Genomic DNA, 13,326 nt, shown 5'->3' on the forward strand with positions numbered 1-13,326 from the left:
GTAAACCAAAACTACCCCACAGAGGTAAAAATATAATAACAAAGCTTGACCCTAGAATAGGAAGAGATTTATTAGACATGATACAAAAAGCACAACCATAAATCGAGAAATTAAACTATAGTGAGATAAAAAAAAAACTCTACTCATTGAAAAACATCAAGAGTGAAAAGAAAACTCAGAATTGAATTAGAATCTGTAAAGCATTTATCCAACAGAGATCCAATAACTAGAACATACAAGGAATTCTTGCAAACCAGTAAGATAGACAACTCAATAGAGAAAAAGGCAAAGAAAAAAAAAGAAAAAAGAAAAAAAAACCCAACAACAAAAGACTTGAACAAGACTATAAACAAATTAAAAGGTATGCAATGTCACTAATTATCAAAGCACAGCAACTTAAACCATCCACTTAATTAAAATATAAAAAGCAGAGGATACAAAAATGGGCATGTTTGTAAACAATTAGAACTATAGGTTGGTGCAGGCCGGGTGCGGTGGCTCACGCCTGTAATCCCAGCACTTTGGGAGGCCAAGGCGGGCCGATCACAAGGTCAGGAGATGGAGACCATCCTGGCTAACACAGTGAAACCCCATCTCTACTAAAAATAAAAAAAATTAGCCAGGCGTGGTGACGGGCGCCTGTAGTCCCAGCTACTCGGGTGGCTGAGGCAGGAGAATGGTGTGAACCCAGGAGGCGGAGTTTGCAGTAAGCCAAGATCACGCCACTGCACTCCAGCTTGGGCGACAGAGTGAGACTCCGTCTCCAAAAAAAAAAAGAACTATAGGTTGGTGCAAAAGTAATTGTAGTTTTGCCATTTATTTAAAAGTAATATCAACAACCACAATTACTTTTGCACCAACCTAATACCATATACTGTGCTGAACACAAAAAGCCAGACCTGAAAGAGCATAATTGCATTTAATAAAAAGTTCAGTATCAGGGAAAAAAACTAATCTATAGTGCTAGAAGGCAGGAGAATGGTTACTTTTGGGGGAGAGGAGAGCAGTAACTGGAAATGGGCATGAGGAAGGCTTCTAAGGTCCTAGTAATTTTTAAGGTAAACCTTTGCTATGAAAAACTGTCAAATCGTTTTTTCTCTGTTCTCACACTTTAACAATCATTACAGAAGACTTCTGTGACCCCAAAATATGTAGGGATATTTCCCCACCGACAAACAAGTAGTCAGTTTTGTTGTAGACATCAGCTGGGTGTCCTCCCATTTAATTCACCACTATCTACATGGAGATAGTGTTAGATCCCACAGATTGTGAGCTCAGTTCCCAAAAATGCCTCCCCTGCAGACAGCAGTCACAAGTCTGGACCTTGAGAACTTGTGACTAACCGGCTTTAAGTTGAGGTTCCCATGACTCCCTTTTTGAGTTTGATTAATTTGCTGGAGTGGCTCACAGAAGTCAGGGGAACATGTTTACTGGTTTATTACCAAGGATACAGATGAAGAGATTTAGAGTGAAGCAGAGGAAGGGGTGCAGAATTTCCACGCCCTCCCTGGGCATGCCACCCTCCAAGAGCCTCTATGTGTTCAGCTATTCAGAAGCTCCCAAACCCTGCCCTCTTGGGCTTTTTATGGAGACTGCACTGGATAGGCATGATTGACAACCATGAAGAAATGTGACTGGACCTAAATCCAACAAGCTCCACTGGGCGCAATGGCTCACGACTGTAATCCCAGCACTTTGGGAGGCCAAGGCAGGGGGATCACTTGAGGTCAGGAGTTCAAGACCAGCCTGGCCATTGTGGCGAAACCCTGTCTATACTAAAAATACAAAAACTAGCCAGGCATGGTGGTATGCACCTGTAATCCCAGCTACTCTGGAGGCTGAGGCAGGACAATCGCTTGAACCCAGGAGGCAGAGGTTGCAGCGAGCTGAGATCATGACACTGCACTCCAGCCTGGGTGACACAGTGAGACTCCATCTCAAAAAAAAAAAAAAAAAAAAAAACCCAAAACCCAATAAGCCCTGTCTTGTTTAGATTCTTCTCTGTACAGCAGCATTTCTTCCTCTAGGGTATGGGGCAAGACCTCCTCTAGAATGAGGGTCTTATGCCCTATAATGCCGTAAAGTCAGATTAGAGTCCTGCCTTAGGCAAGTAAAAAGAGGGCAAGAGAAGATCAGAGAGAGAGATTCCATTTACTGTAACAAGGACTATGGGAGTTATGAGCCAGCAACTGTGGACAAATATATACATATATATTTTTTTTCCTTTTTTTCTGAAAAAGTGCCTCCCACTCCCACTCACTCCCCAAACTCAACTGACCACTAAATATTGCACATTTTTCATTCTTGCTCCTTTAAGAAATGAAAATAACTGAGTCACTAGCTCTTGCCCCCTCTTATACTTTAGTATTTCAGACATTTAAATCTAGTACCTAAAAAAAAAAGAATTAATCATCTTGGCCAAAGTGTGTTGATATTACTTTAGTTCCAATTATAACACCAACTGAATCAAGATGACTTAGAGTGTCAACACGTTTTTCAACAAATTATGTCTATTTGCTTTTTAGTATGTATTAAACAATTCATTTCACATGTTTATTTGTGCAGACTTTTGAATCATTCTACGTATCTTAAAAACTTTCTTTGGGGGATTTAACATTTCTGTTCTTTAACAATTTCCATAATTTTCCCAGTGCCATACTTGCTGTGCAAGGCCTTCTCGACTTTCAGTAGAGCTGAGAAGGATGCGGCGGTTTGCCAGTGCTTCTTCATAAGGCACAGACTCCAAGAGGGGCTATGATAAAAGCATCGTAAGAATTAAAGAAAAAATATTGTATCACCCCTCCCCTGCATCCAACATACACAAAGAATGCTAAATGAGGTGTGACAATAAAGTCAGATGTATGTCAAAGTAGACTATTTTCTTTAATACACGTGAAAAGAAACATAATTTTTTAAAAGAAAAATAATAGGCCGGGCGCAGTGGCTCACACCTGTAATCCCAGCACTTTGGGAGGTCGAGGCGAGTGGATCACAAGGTCAGGAATTCAAGACCAGCCTGGCCAATATGGTGAAACCCCATCTACTAAAAATACAAAAATTAGCCGGGTGTGGTAGCACGCGCCTGTAGTCCCAGCTACTAGGGAAGCTGAGGCACGAGAATCACTTGAACCTGGGAGGCGGAGGTTGCAGTGAGCAGAGATTGTGCCATTGCACTCTAGCCTGGACAAAAGAGCGAGACTCCGTCTCAAAAAGAAAAATAATAAAGAACTTAAAACAATTATAAATGGTCACTGACTTACCTTGGTTCGACTGATGACTTTATGATGGTGCAAAAGCAATGCATTCAGTAGAAATCATACTTTTGAGTATTTATACATACAACCATTCTGTTTTTCACTTTCAGTATAGTATTCAGTAAGTTATATGAGATATTCAACACTATTATAAAATTGGCTGGGAGTGGTGGCTCACCCCTGTAATCTTAGCACTTTGGGACACCGAGGTGATGGATTGCTTGAGGTCAGGAGCTCGAGACAAGCCGGGCCAAAATGGTGCTACTAAAAATACAAAAATTAGCCAGGCGTGGTGGCACACACTGTAATCCAAGCTACTCAGGAGGCTGAGGCAGGAGGATCCTCTGAACCCCGGAGGCAGAGGTTGCAGTGAGTAGAGATTGCATCACTGCACTCCAGCCTGGGCGACAGAGTGAGTGAGACTCCGTCTCAAAAATAAATAAATAAGGCCAGGCACGGTGGCTCATGCCTGTAATCCCAGCACTTTGGGAAGCCGAGGCAGGTGGACTACCTAAGGTCAGGAGTTCGAGACCAGACTGATCAACATGGTGAAACCCCGTTTCTACTAAAAATACAAAAACAATTAGCTGGGCGAGGTGGCAGGATCCTGTGGGAGGCTGAGGCAGGAGAATCGCTTGAACCCAGGAGGCGTGGCGAGCCGAGATTGCGCCATTGCACTCCAGCCTGGGTGACAGAGCAAGACTCTGGTTCAAAAATAAATAAATAAATAAATAAAATAAAACAGGCTTTATGTTAGATGACTTGCCCAAGTGTAGGCTAATGTAAGTGTTTTGAGCACGTTTAAGGCAGGCTAGGCTAAGCTATGACGGTTGGTAAGTTAGGCACATTAAATGCATTTTTGACATGATTTTTTTTTTTTTTTGAGACAAGGTCTCACTTTGTCGCCCTGGGCTGGAGTGCAGTAGCATGATCACGACTCACTGCAGCCTTGACCTCCCAGACTCAAGGGCTCCTCCTGCCTCAACCCAGCCTCTCAAGCATGCACCTGGGACTACAGGCATGCACCACCATGCCAGGCTATTTTTTTTTTTTTTTTCTTTTTTTGTAGAGACGAGGTCTCCCTATGTTGCCCAGGCTGATCTCGAACTCCTGGGCTCAAGTGATCCTCCCACCTTGGCATCCCAAAGTGTTGGGATTACAGGCGTGAGCCACTGCACCCGGCTGCAATATTTTCAACGTACAATGGGCTTATCAGGACGTAATCCCATCATAAGTCAAGGAGCATCAGTATAAGCTACACTAACTAAAACCATATGGACTTGCACCAAAATAGACTGATGAAGAACAGAATAAAAAATCCAGAAACAAACAAAAGCATACATAAAAATTTATTATGTGGCAAATATTGCATTTCTAACTGAATGGAGAAAAGATGGACTAAATGAACGGTACAAGGACAACCACCTAATTATTGAAAAAAAATAATTATTTAGATCCTTCTTTGACATCTTATATCAGAATAAATTCTGGATAAATTAAAGATCCAAATCTAAAAATTTATTTATTTATGTATTTTTTTCCAGCTACTATAGGCTGCCTGTCGAAATGTAAAAAATTAGACTGTAAAAATGCTGGAAGAAAATATAGGTGAATGTTTCTACCTTGGAAAGCAACCCTGGCTAAGAATGATCACCATGAAGAAAAAGACCTATTTGATGATACAAAAATAAAAACTTCTATTTTGAAAAACTACTACAGCAAACTAGGGAAAAATATTTCCCACATAAACACAAAATTAACATTCTTAATATAGAGAGAGCTCTTTCAACCCTAATCAGAAACATTTATTTAAAAATAGGTAAGGCCGGGCACAGTGGCTCACGCCTGTAATCCCAGTACTTTGGTAGGCCAAGGCAGGTGGATCAGGAGGTCAGGAGATCGAGACCATCCTGGCTAACACGGTGAAACCCCGTCTCTACTAAAAGTACAAAAAATTAGCCGGGCGTGGTGGCGGGCGCCTGTAGTCCCAGCTACTCAGGAGGCTGAGGCAGGAGAATGGTGTGAACCCGTGAGGCGGAGCCAAGATCATGCCACTGCACTCCAGCCTGGGTGACAGTGCAAGACTCCGTCTCAAAAAAAAAAAAAAAAAAAAGGTAAATGACCTAAAGAGATAATTTATACAATAAACACAAGTGATAACTATGAAAGGGTGTTCCACCTCATTAACAAGCAAATATATATATATGAACCAAAACAACAGCAAGAAACCTCTCCTGAGATTGACAAATATTAAATGCATGGGTTAAATTCATATTTCTACTACTGGCAAACTATAAATAGGTAACCTTCCTGAAGTATAGTCTGGAAAAACATGCCAAAATTTGAAACACTCACATGCTTTGAACCAGCAATTCATATAGTGAGATAGGTAGCTTTTATACTGTGGGAAGTATCCTTCAGAGTGCCCATTTTGAAGGACAACTGGCAACTACTATTAAAACTTAAAATGTACAAGCCACATGGCCTACAACATTCTACTTCTCATATTCCACCCATGTGCCCAAGGAAACATTTACAAGGCTATCCATTGCAGTATTATTGTAACAGTAAAAAAGTGGAATTAACCTAAATGCCTACCAATTAAGGGAAACCTAAACAAACTATGGAACATCCATATTATAGAAGTCTATGCCATATCTAAAAGGAATATAGTGAGTTCCACATGTAATGATATAGACAGTCTCTAAATCATTATTTTAAACAAAAAAAAGCAAATTGCACAATGAAACACGCATTTGGGAAGAAAAAAGGACAAGAAAAGAAAAAAGGAGAAAAGAACAAAAGAAAAGTGAAGGAAGGAAGGGAGAAAAATTCTGTGTATTGTTTATAGATTGCATGCTTATAAATGCTCAAAGAGCCTGAAAGGTTACACATCAAACTGATAATTATGGTTATCTCTAGAGAGGAACTGGAATTAGGGATTATAATTTACCTGTAATGATCTAATTTAATATAAGAACGTGTTTATGCACTGCATAGTTAAAACGTTTAAAGAAGAGAAAAAAGTAAAATGCACAAATTGCAGGTGCAAGAATATCCACTGTAACAGTGAAAAACAGGCAACAACTTAAATATCTACCAGCAATGAATTAATTAAATTATACATTTACAGAAGAAAACACTATAAATAAATGATGACAGCTGGCAGCTCTGGGTGCACTGTCTATAAGTTAGTCCTGCTCCCCCAGGAACAGCTAAAAAATAAAAAAAAGTAATTTATATTTTATATTTTATTATTCCTATTTCTTTCATTCTTTTTTAATGATGTCCCTTGAGTCATGTATTTTATAGATACAATTTTTGAGATATATATAAATATATCCTCAATGCATTAAGAGAAAAAAATATTCTAAAACAGTACATGCACCTAAATACATTCTGCTTTTTATAGTATGTGTGTGCATGTGCACTCAAACATATAATAACATTTTTTGGATATAAATATATTGTTTTCTAAAAAAGTCAACTATAGCTACATTTGGGTGGTAGGATTACAGGTGACCACAATTTTCTTCTTAATGTACTGTAGTATCTTCTTTTTTTTTTTTTTTTTTTTGCAACAACTACATATTCTTATTCAGAAAAGAGTCATACACATATTTCTTTTTTTTCTGTTTCTACAAGTTTAAGAGTTTCTGAAGTTCAATATTTACTGTTTGGCTGGCTACCTCACCCCAGGCGCTCTATCAGGCACTTGGGACTTGAGTCCAACATGGCCTACGAATATAGGCAACGCTGCTTATCAGGTAAAGTCTGGGTCCTGTCACCTCCTCTTCCCCACAGCCCTCCCCCAACTCCCACCAACAACCTGCACCCCAATATCGTATAAAAAGTCAACAATACAAACTGCAGAAAAACTCTTGCCATTCTCTAGAATGACTCCTGATGTTTCCTCTGATTTAAATATTAACAGCAGCTAACAAACCTTTCTCAGAGACTTCATATAGGCAGCAGCTTTTTTCTTATTCTGCAGCATGCATTCAGCTGAAAGAGGACTAATGAATCCACTCGCTGCCTTAGATCCATAGCTCAGTGAAGCAATGAAGTAGTCCAAATTGTTGCTGAAGAAGGATGCAATCTAAACAAAGTGTGACAAGGAAATAGATTTTGTTTTCCAACAATATATCTAAAATATGTATCTAATAGTTTTTGCAGCAAAGTTTAAAGATGTTGAGAATGGAAATGGAAATGAAATTTCAACACCTGACCCAAAGTCCACATTTATTTATTTGAGAATACCTAGGCAATGGTTTATAATAAAAACAGGACACCAGTATAAATAGTCAGAACAAATTTCTGACATGTCCTTTTCTAGACAATTTCTATTCTTCCTGAAAACCAAGACTGATACTCATTTATTCTGTAGGTGACTTTCATGAGCTCTTTACCTCATTGATTTCTGCCACTGTTCTCAAAATATCCATGTTTGGATTTCCAGATTCCATATTTTAACTTTGAATATTTCATATTCTAACAGAAGATATAACACAGTATCTTGAATATGTAACTTCCATTTAAATTTAATTCTATAAATCTCAATTTATAAATTATAAATATAGAAAAAAAAGACTGAAAATTCAGTGGACTGTCATTTACAGATTTAATATTTGTTAACTCTATGTAAGCAGCCACAAAGGTCTATCACTTTCAGAGCCATGATTTTGAATCTATAGCGTTTGGTAATATTTATGATAATGCTACCTCTGTGGTTTTGTATCTTAACAAGTACTTTAAAGTGACTTCAACATGTGTCTTTTCATTGAACCTTTAAGAGTAGGTCATGATCATCTGGATCATTAAATACTTAATTTCACTGCAAACTGACCAAAGTGCAGTTTCTTTTTTTCTTTTCTTTTTTTTTTTTTTGAGTCAGCGTCTCGCTCTGTTGCCCAGGCTGGAGTGCAGTGGCACGATCTCGGCTCACTGCCACCTCTGCCTCCTGGGTTTAACCAATTCTCCTGCCTCAGCCGCCTGAGTAGCTGGGATTACAGGTGCCCGCCACCACATCCGGGTAATTTTTGTATTTTTGTTTGTTTGTTTGAGACAGAGTCTTGCTCTGTCACCCAGGCTGGAGGGCGGTGGCACGATCTCGGCTCACTGCAACCTCCGTCTCCTGGGTTCAAGCCATTCTCCTGGCTCAGCTGTCCCAGTAGCTGGGATTACAGGTGCACACCACCACACCCAACTAATTTTTGTACTTTTAGTAGAGAAGGGGTTTCACCATGTTGGCCAGGCTAGTCTCAAACTCCTGACCTCGTGATCCTCCCGCCTCAGCCTCCCAAAGTGCTGGGATTACAGGCGTGGGCCACCGCACCCAGCCTAATTTTTGTATGTTTAGTAGAGACAGGGTTTCAACACGTTGGCCAGGCTGGTCTCAAATTCCTGACCTCAGGTGAGCCACTGCGCCCAGCCCAAAGTGCAGTTTCTTTAAGAATCCTTTGATAAGCCAGGTGCAGTGGCTCACACCTGTAATCCCAACACTTTGACAGGCTGAGGCGGGGGTACTGCTTGAGCCCAGAGTTCAAGACCAGCCTGGGCAACATGGCAAGACCTCATCTCTTCAAAACTGAAAAATCAGCCAGGCATGGTGGTGTGTGTCTGTGGTCCCAGCTACTTGGGAGACTGAGGCAGGAGGCCTCACTGCAGCCTCAACCTCCTGGGCTCAAGTAATCCTGTTACATGAGCCTCCCAAGTAGTTGAGACCACAGACGCACACCATCATGTGTGGCCGATTTTTTAATTTTGTAGAGATGAGGTCTTGCCATGTTGCCCAGGCTGGTCTTGAACTCCTGGGCTCAAGCAATAAATACTCCCACCTCAGCCTCTTCAGTGCTATATGAAATGCTGATATAAATAAAAATGTCTGGCTAAATGCTTTAGCCAGAAAAGTTACAGTCTTGTATACATTAAAGAATATTGTATTTTGATAAATTTTAAAAAGTAATCTGTAAAACAAAGTATTCTACTTTGGCAAAAATTGGTCAAAAATTAATCACTAATGGTCTGAAAGGTTATACTTTTCACTGATATTTTACTATAGCAAATGAAATTCTCTGTTAGGTAGTATTCAATAAAGTAAGGATTCCAAAAATCTTGAGCTATATAGTCCTTGTGAATGACATCGATTCACACAGTGTTTGCATTTGGATCATGGTAGTACACTGTGAGGTTTATTTTCTTTTTTCTAATATTTCTACATTTTCCAAACTTTCTTTAATATGACTATACTACACTTTCCTACTGGGTTCTTAACGGAAATTACAAACTGTAAAATTAGGTTAATCAAATCATATCAGCTAAGTATTTAATATTAAGCTGACACCAACTAACATTAGTTCAAATATTTTAGTTGAAAACCATTTATTAAAATTTCAGAGTGAAGATCAGATACCTTTCCTTGAGATAACATTTTACGGTTTCAGGCAAAGTAAAACTAAAATAAACTATGACGTATGCAAGTATTTAATTATTTCAGAGTTCTCAGGAGATTGAGACCATCCTGACTAACATGGTGAAACCCCGTCTCTACTAAAAATACAAAAACAAAATTAGCCGAGCGTGGTGGCGGGCGCCTTTAGTCCCAGCTACTCGGAAGGCTGAGGCAGGAGAATGGTGCGAACCCGGGAGGTAGAGCTTGCAGTGAGCTGAGATCATGCCACTGTACTCCAACCTGGGCAACAGAGCAAGACTCCATCTCAAAAAAAAAAAAAAGTTGGCAAATACAGAGACTCATAAAATACCAACATTCTCTCTTTTCGGAATTTTTCTTAACTGAATCAAAGTTAGGATTATCCTCCAAAAGCATCTGGCATGCCATGGATGAAGGAGGTGAAAGAGGAGGCAGTAGGGATGGTCCTCTGGCTCAGGAATCCTTTCCACGTAGATCTGTAAGCTGACAGAACCTAAAGATAACACGTTTTAATCATGACCCCAAGCTATAGCAAGTGGTCACAAGGCCAGTCCAACTTTGGAAATATGACACTGAAATGTCTAACATGATGTATGATCATTTCTGACTATTATAAATCACTTGAAGAATATTTGTTCCTATTACAGTCAACCTGTCAGAAGCAGAATAGTATATAAAGACAGACACAGAGATAAGCATTTCCTTTGGAAGTCATGCTGAGTCTGCTGCAATAAATGGGCTAAGATAGTTCTGAATACAGTCCTTTTGGTTTTATACATGTAGAATGTTCTCAGAGAAATCTTAGTCATTAAAGTTGTTGATGACAGCCACATGAACACACACTCTGAGAATATAACTTCTGCTGAAACAGGAATATCCATGATCAAAACATTCTTTTTTTTTTTTTTTTGAGATAGGGTCTTGCTCTGTCACCCAGGATAGGGTGCAGTGGCTCACACATGGCTCACTGCAACCTCAACCTCCTGGGCTCAAGCAATCCTCCTACCTCAGCCTCCCAAGCAGCTGGGACCACAGACGCACATCACCATGCCTGGCTAATTTTTTAATTTTGTAGGGATGAGGTCTTGACATGTTGCCCAGGCTGGTCTTGAATTCCTGGGCTCAAGCAATACTCTCGCCTCAGCCTCTCGAAGCGCTGGGATTACAGGTGTGAGCCACAGCATCTGGCTTATCAAAGGATTCTTAAAGAAACTGCACTTTAGTTAGTTTATAGTGAAAATTAAGTATTTAATGATCCAGACGATCATGACCTACTATTAAAGTTTGAACGAAAGGACACATGTTGAAGTCACTTTAAAGTACTTGTTTAGATACAAAACCACAGAGGTAGTATTATCACAAGTATTACCAAAAAAGAAACATACAAAAACACTAGGAGGAAAAAAACCAAAATATTAATGGAACGTATATTGTGGTGGGTTTGTTTTCTTTTTTTGTATGTTCGCAGTGTTCTATATGGCAGACCCTTCATATACACAAGGATCTATATTGAGACTACCTAGAATCCTCTAATCATCCAATATTGCATTAAAACATAAACAGGGAGTGATCTACACACTCAAGACAAATGCCAAACAGTCACTGTCACATTGCTTTAAACATTAGGTATGAAAGCAGCATGGAGTGCATGTGCCTATCGTCTCCGCCACCCAGGAGACTCCCCTGAGTCCAGGAGTTTGAGTCAAGCCTGACAACATAGCAAGAGATCCCTCTCTTAAAATATTAAGTCAGAGTAAATACTGGGTAGGAAGCAGAGGAAAGGGAGACAACTTTATTTTACAGTAAACCCTTATATTACAAAATCCTTTTACAGATCCATTTTCCTATGTCCTTCAGAAAAAAAGCACATATTTAAGAGTTTTGACATCAATATACACCAGAAGAGAATTACCTTTCCTGCTCCATTTGTTAATGCCACTACTGATGACAGGATACAGTCATTAGTTGTTATCAGCTTCTGTGTTGCTGTTGGAAGTTCATGCTCTATTGTAGCTTTTTGACTATAATGTTTGGAAATATCTATAAAAGCAATTACATGAAAATTCATTATTATCTATATATAAGTCACATACAGATAACTAGCCCATTCACTTCTCGTATCTATTCTTCTAAATTTATAAAGTAAATTTGACAAAGAATGGTCTCAAGTGTCAGGATTGCACTGAATATCAATTAGGTCACAAATCTACATGGAAAGAACAGGGAGAAGTAAGGATCTCTGAACACCATCTTGGCTATCTTTACTACAGCCACCAAGATTTCCTCATTGGAGTATTAATTCTAACATTGGGTAAATGATCCTGACCAGTATTTACCAGTTAAAAACCAATGTTTTGATAGTGTAACAGGCATTAAGGAGAAATTATCTTGTATTTATATAAACAACCCACAAGGCTGGAAAGGAATAGCCAACACAACCACAATGTCTCACAATCCTTACTGGACTGTAGCTAGTTTTCTAGTGCACACCCTAACTAGCAATGAGAAATATCTGCACAGCCAAACATGGATTGGACACTCCAGTGCCTGACTTCCTATGCAACTGTCTCCAGTCCAAGAATAGTACAATAAAGGCCTGTGGTTAGGAAAGCATAGAAAAGGTATACATATACACACATATGTATTAATTATATTATATATAATTGTATATATTAACTAATATAATATATTATATAAAACTACATATAATACAATTATATATAGCATATACAATTCTATATATTAGTTAATATATACAATTATATATTTATGTCAATCACAAACATGAAAATTTTTATAGCAATTCTGTACACACAATATCATTAATTTAGAATCAAGAAATTTTGTTGATTGTTTTAGACTATAGATAATTAATGGAGGAAGTAAGACTATTTGGAAAGAAATAGTATTTGAGATTTAACCTGAAGTGATCATGATGTTTTAACTCAAAATTACTATGGTCCATGAATGAGATTATTTTCACTAACATTTTAAAACTAGAGAATTTAAAAATTATTAATATATTCCTATATTTATATACACTTGTATAAATACATCTTTGATTCAGGATAGTTTTAGACTCACAGAAAAGTTATGGAGTTTCATCACACCCTTTAGCCAGTTTTTCCTACTGTTAACATATTATATTACTATGGTACAGTTGTCACAGAAAAGGAACCAACCAACTGGCAAATTACTATTACATTCAATATATTTTTGAAAAGAAATGATTATCTTCAATATAGTCATAAGATGTCCAAGTGTATAAAAATTCAATTAGGATGCTGAATGCTTTTTGTTATTTTTTTATATTTTATTTTAGAGGCAGGGAGTTTATGTGCAGGTTTGTTACGCGGGCATATTGTGTAATACTGGGGTTTGGGCTTCTATTGAGCCCATCACCCAAATGGTGAACATAGTAGTGGGATTGTTAATACCCAGTAGTGGGATTGCTGGGTCGAATGGTAATTCTATTTTTAGAACTCTAAAAATGAGAGAAATCTCCATACTGCTGTCCATAGGGGTTGAACTAATTTATATTCCCACCAACAGTCTATAAGCACTGAATGCTTTTTGTATACTGAACTTGCTCATCCCTAACAGACACTTTCTTTCTACACATCACAGACAGTTTTACTCAAT

The 13,326-nt window shown here is 38.5% G+C and overlaps 1 protein-coding gene across 4 annotated transcripts in view; it reads right to left on the bottom strand.

Moving 5' to 3' along the window:
* Window positions 1-13,326, bottom strand: part of PPP1R21 (protein phosphatase 1 regulatory subunit 21) — a 73,840-nt gene that overhangs the window by 16,473 nt on the left and 44,041 nt on the right. For all 4 annotated transcript variants that reach the window (XM_054474742.2, XM_054474743.2, XM_063649389.1 and 1 more), the window contains 3 exons: window positions 11,597-11,724; window positions 7,201-7,353; window positions 2,660-2,752 (listed from right to left, as the gene is read on the bottom strand). In XM_054474742.2, the coding sequence (XP_054330717.1) occupies window positions 2,660-2,752; window positions 7,201-7,353; window positions 11,597-11,724 (374 nt within the window). The remainder of the gene's footprint in view (window positions 1-2,659; window positions 2,753-7,200; window positions 7,354-11,596; window positions 11,725-13,326) is intronic.

This window comes from Pongo pygmaeus, chromosome 12 (assembly GCF_028885625.2).
Source record: "Pongo pygmaeus isolate AG05252 chromosome 12, NHGRI_mPonPyg2-v2.0_pri, whole genome shotgun sequence".
In the NCBI taxonomy this organism is placed as follows: Eukaryota; Metazoa; Chordata; class Mammalia; order Primates; family Hominidae; genus Pongo; species Pongo pygmaeus.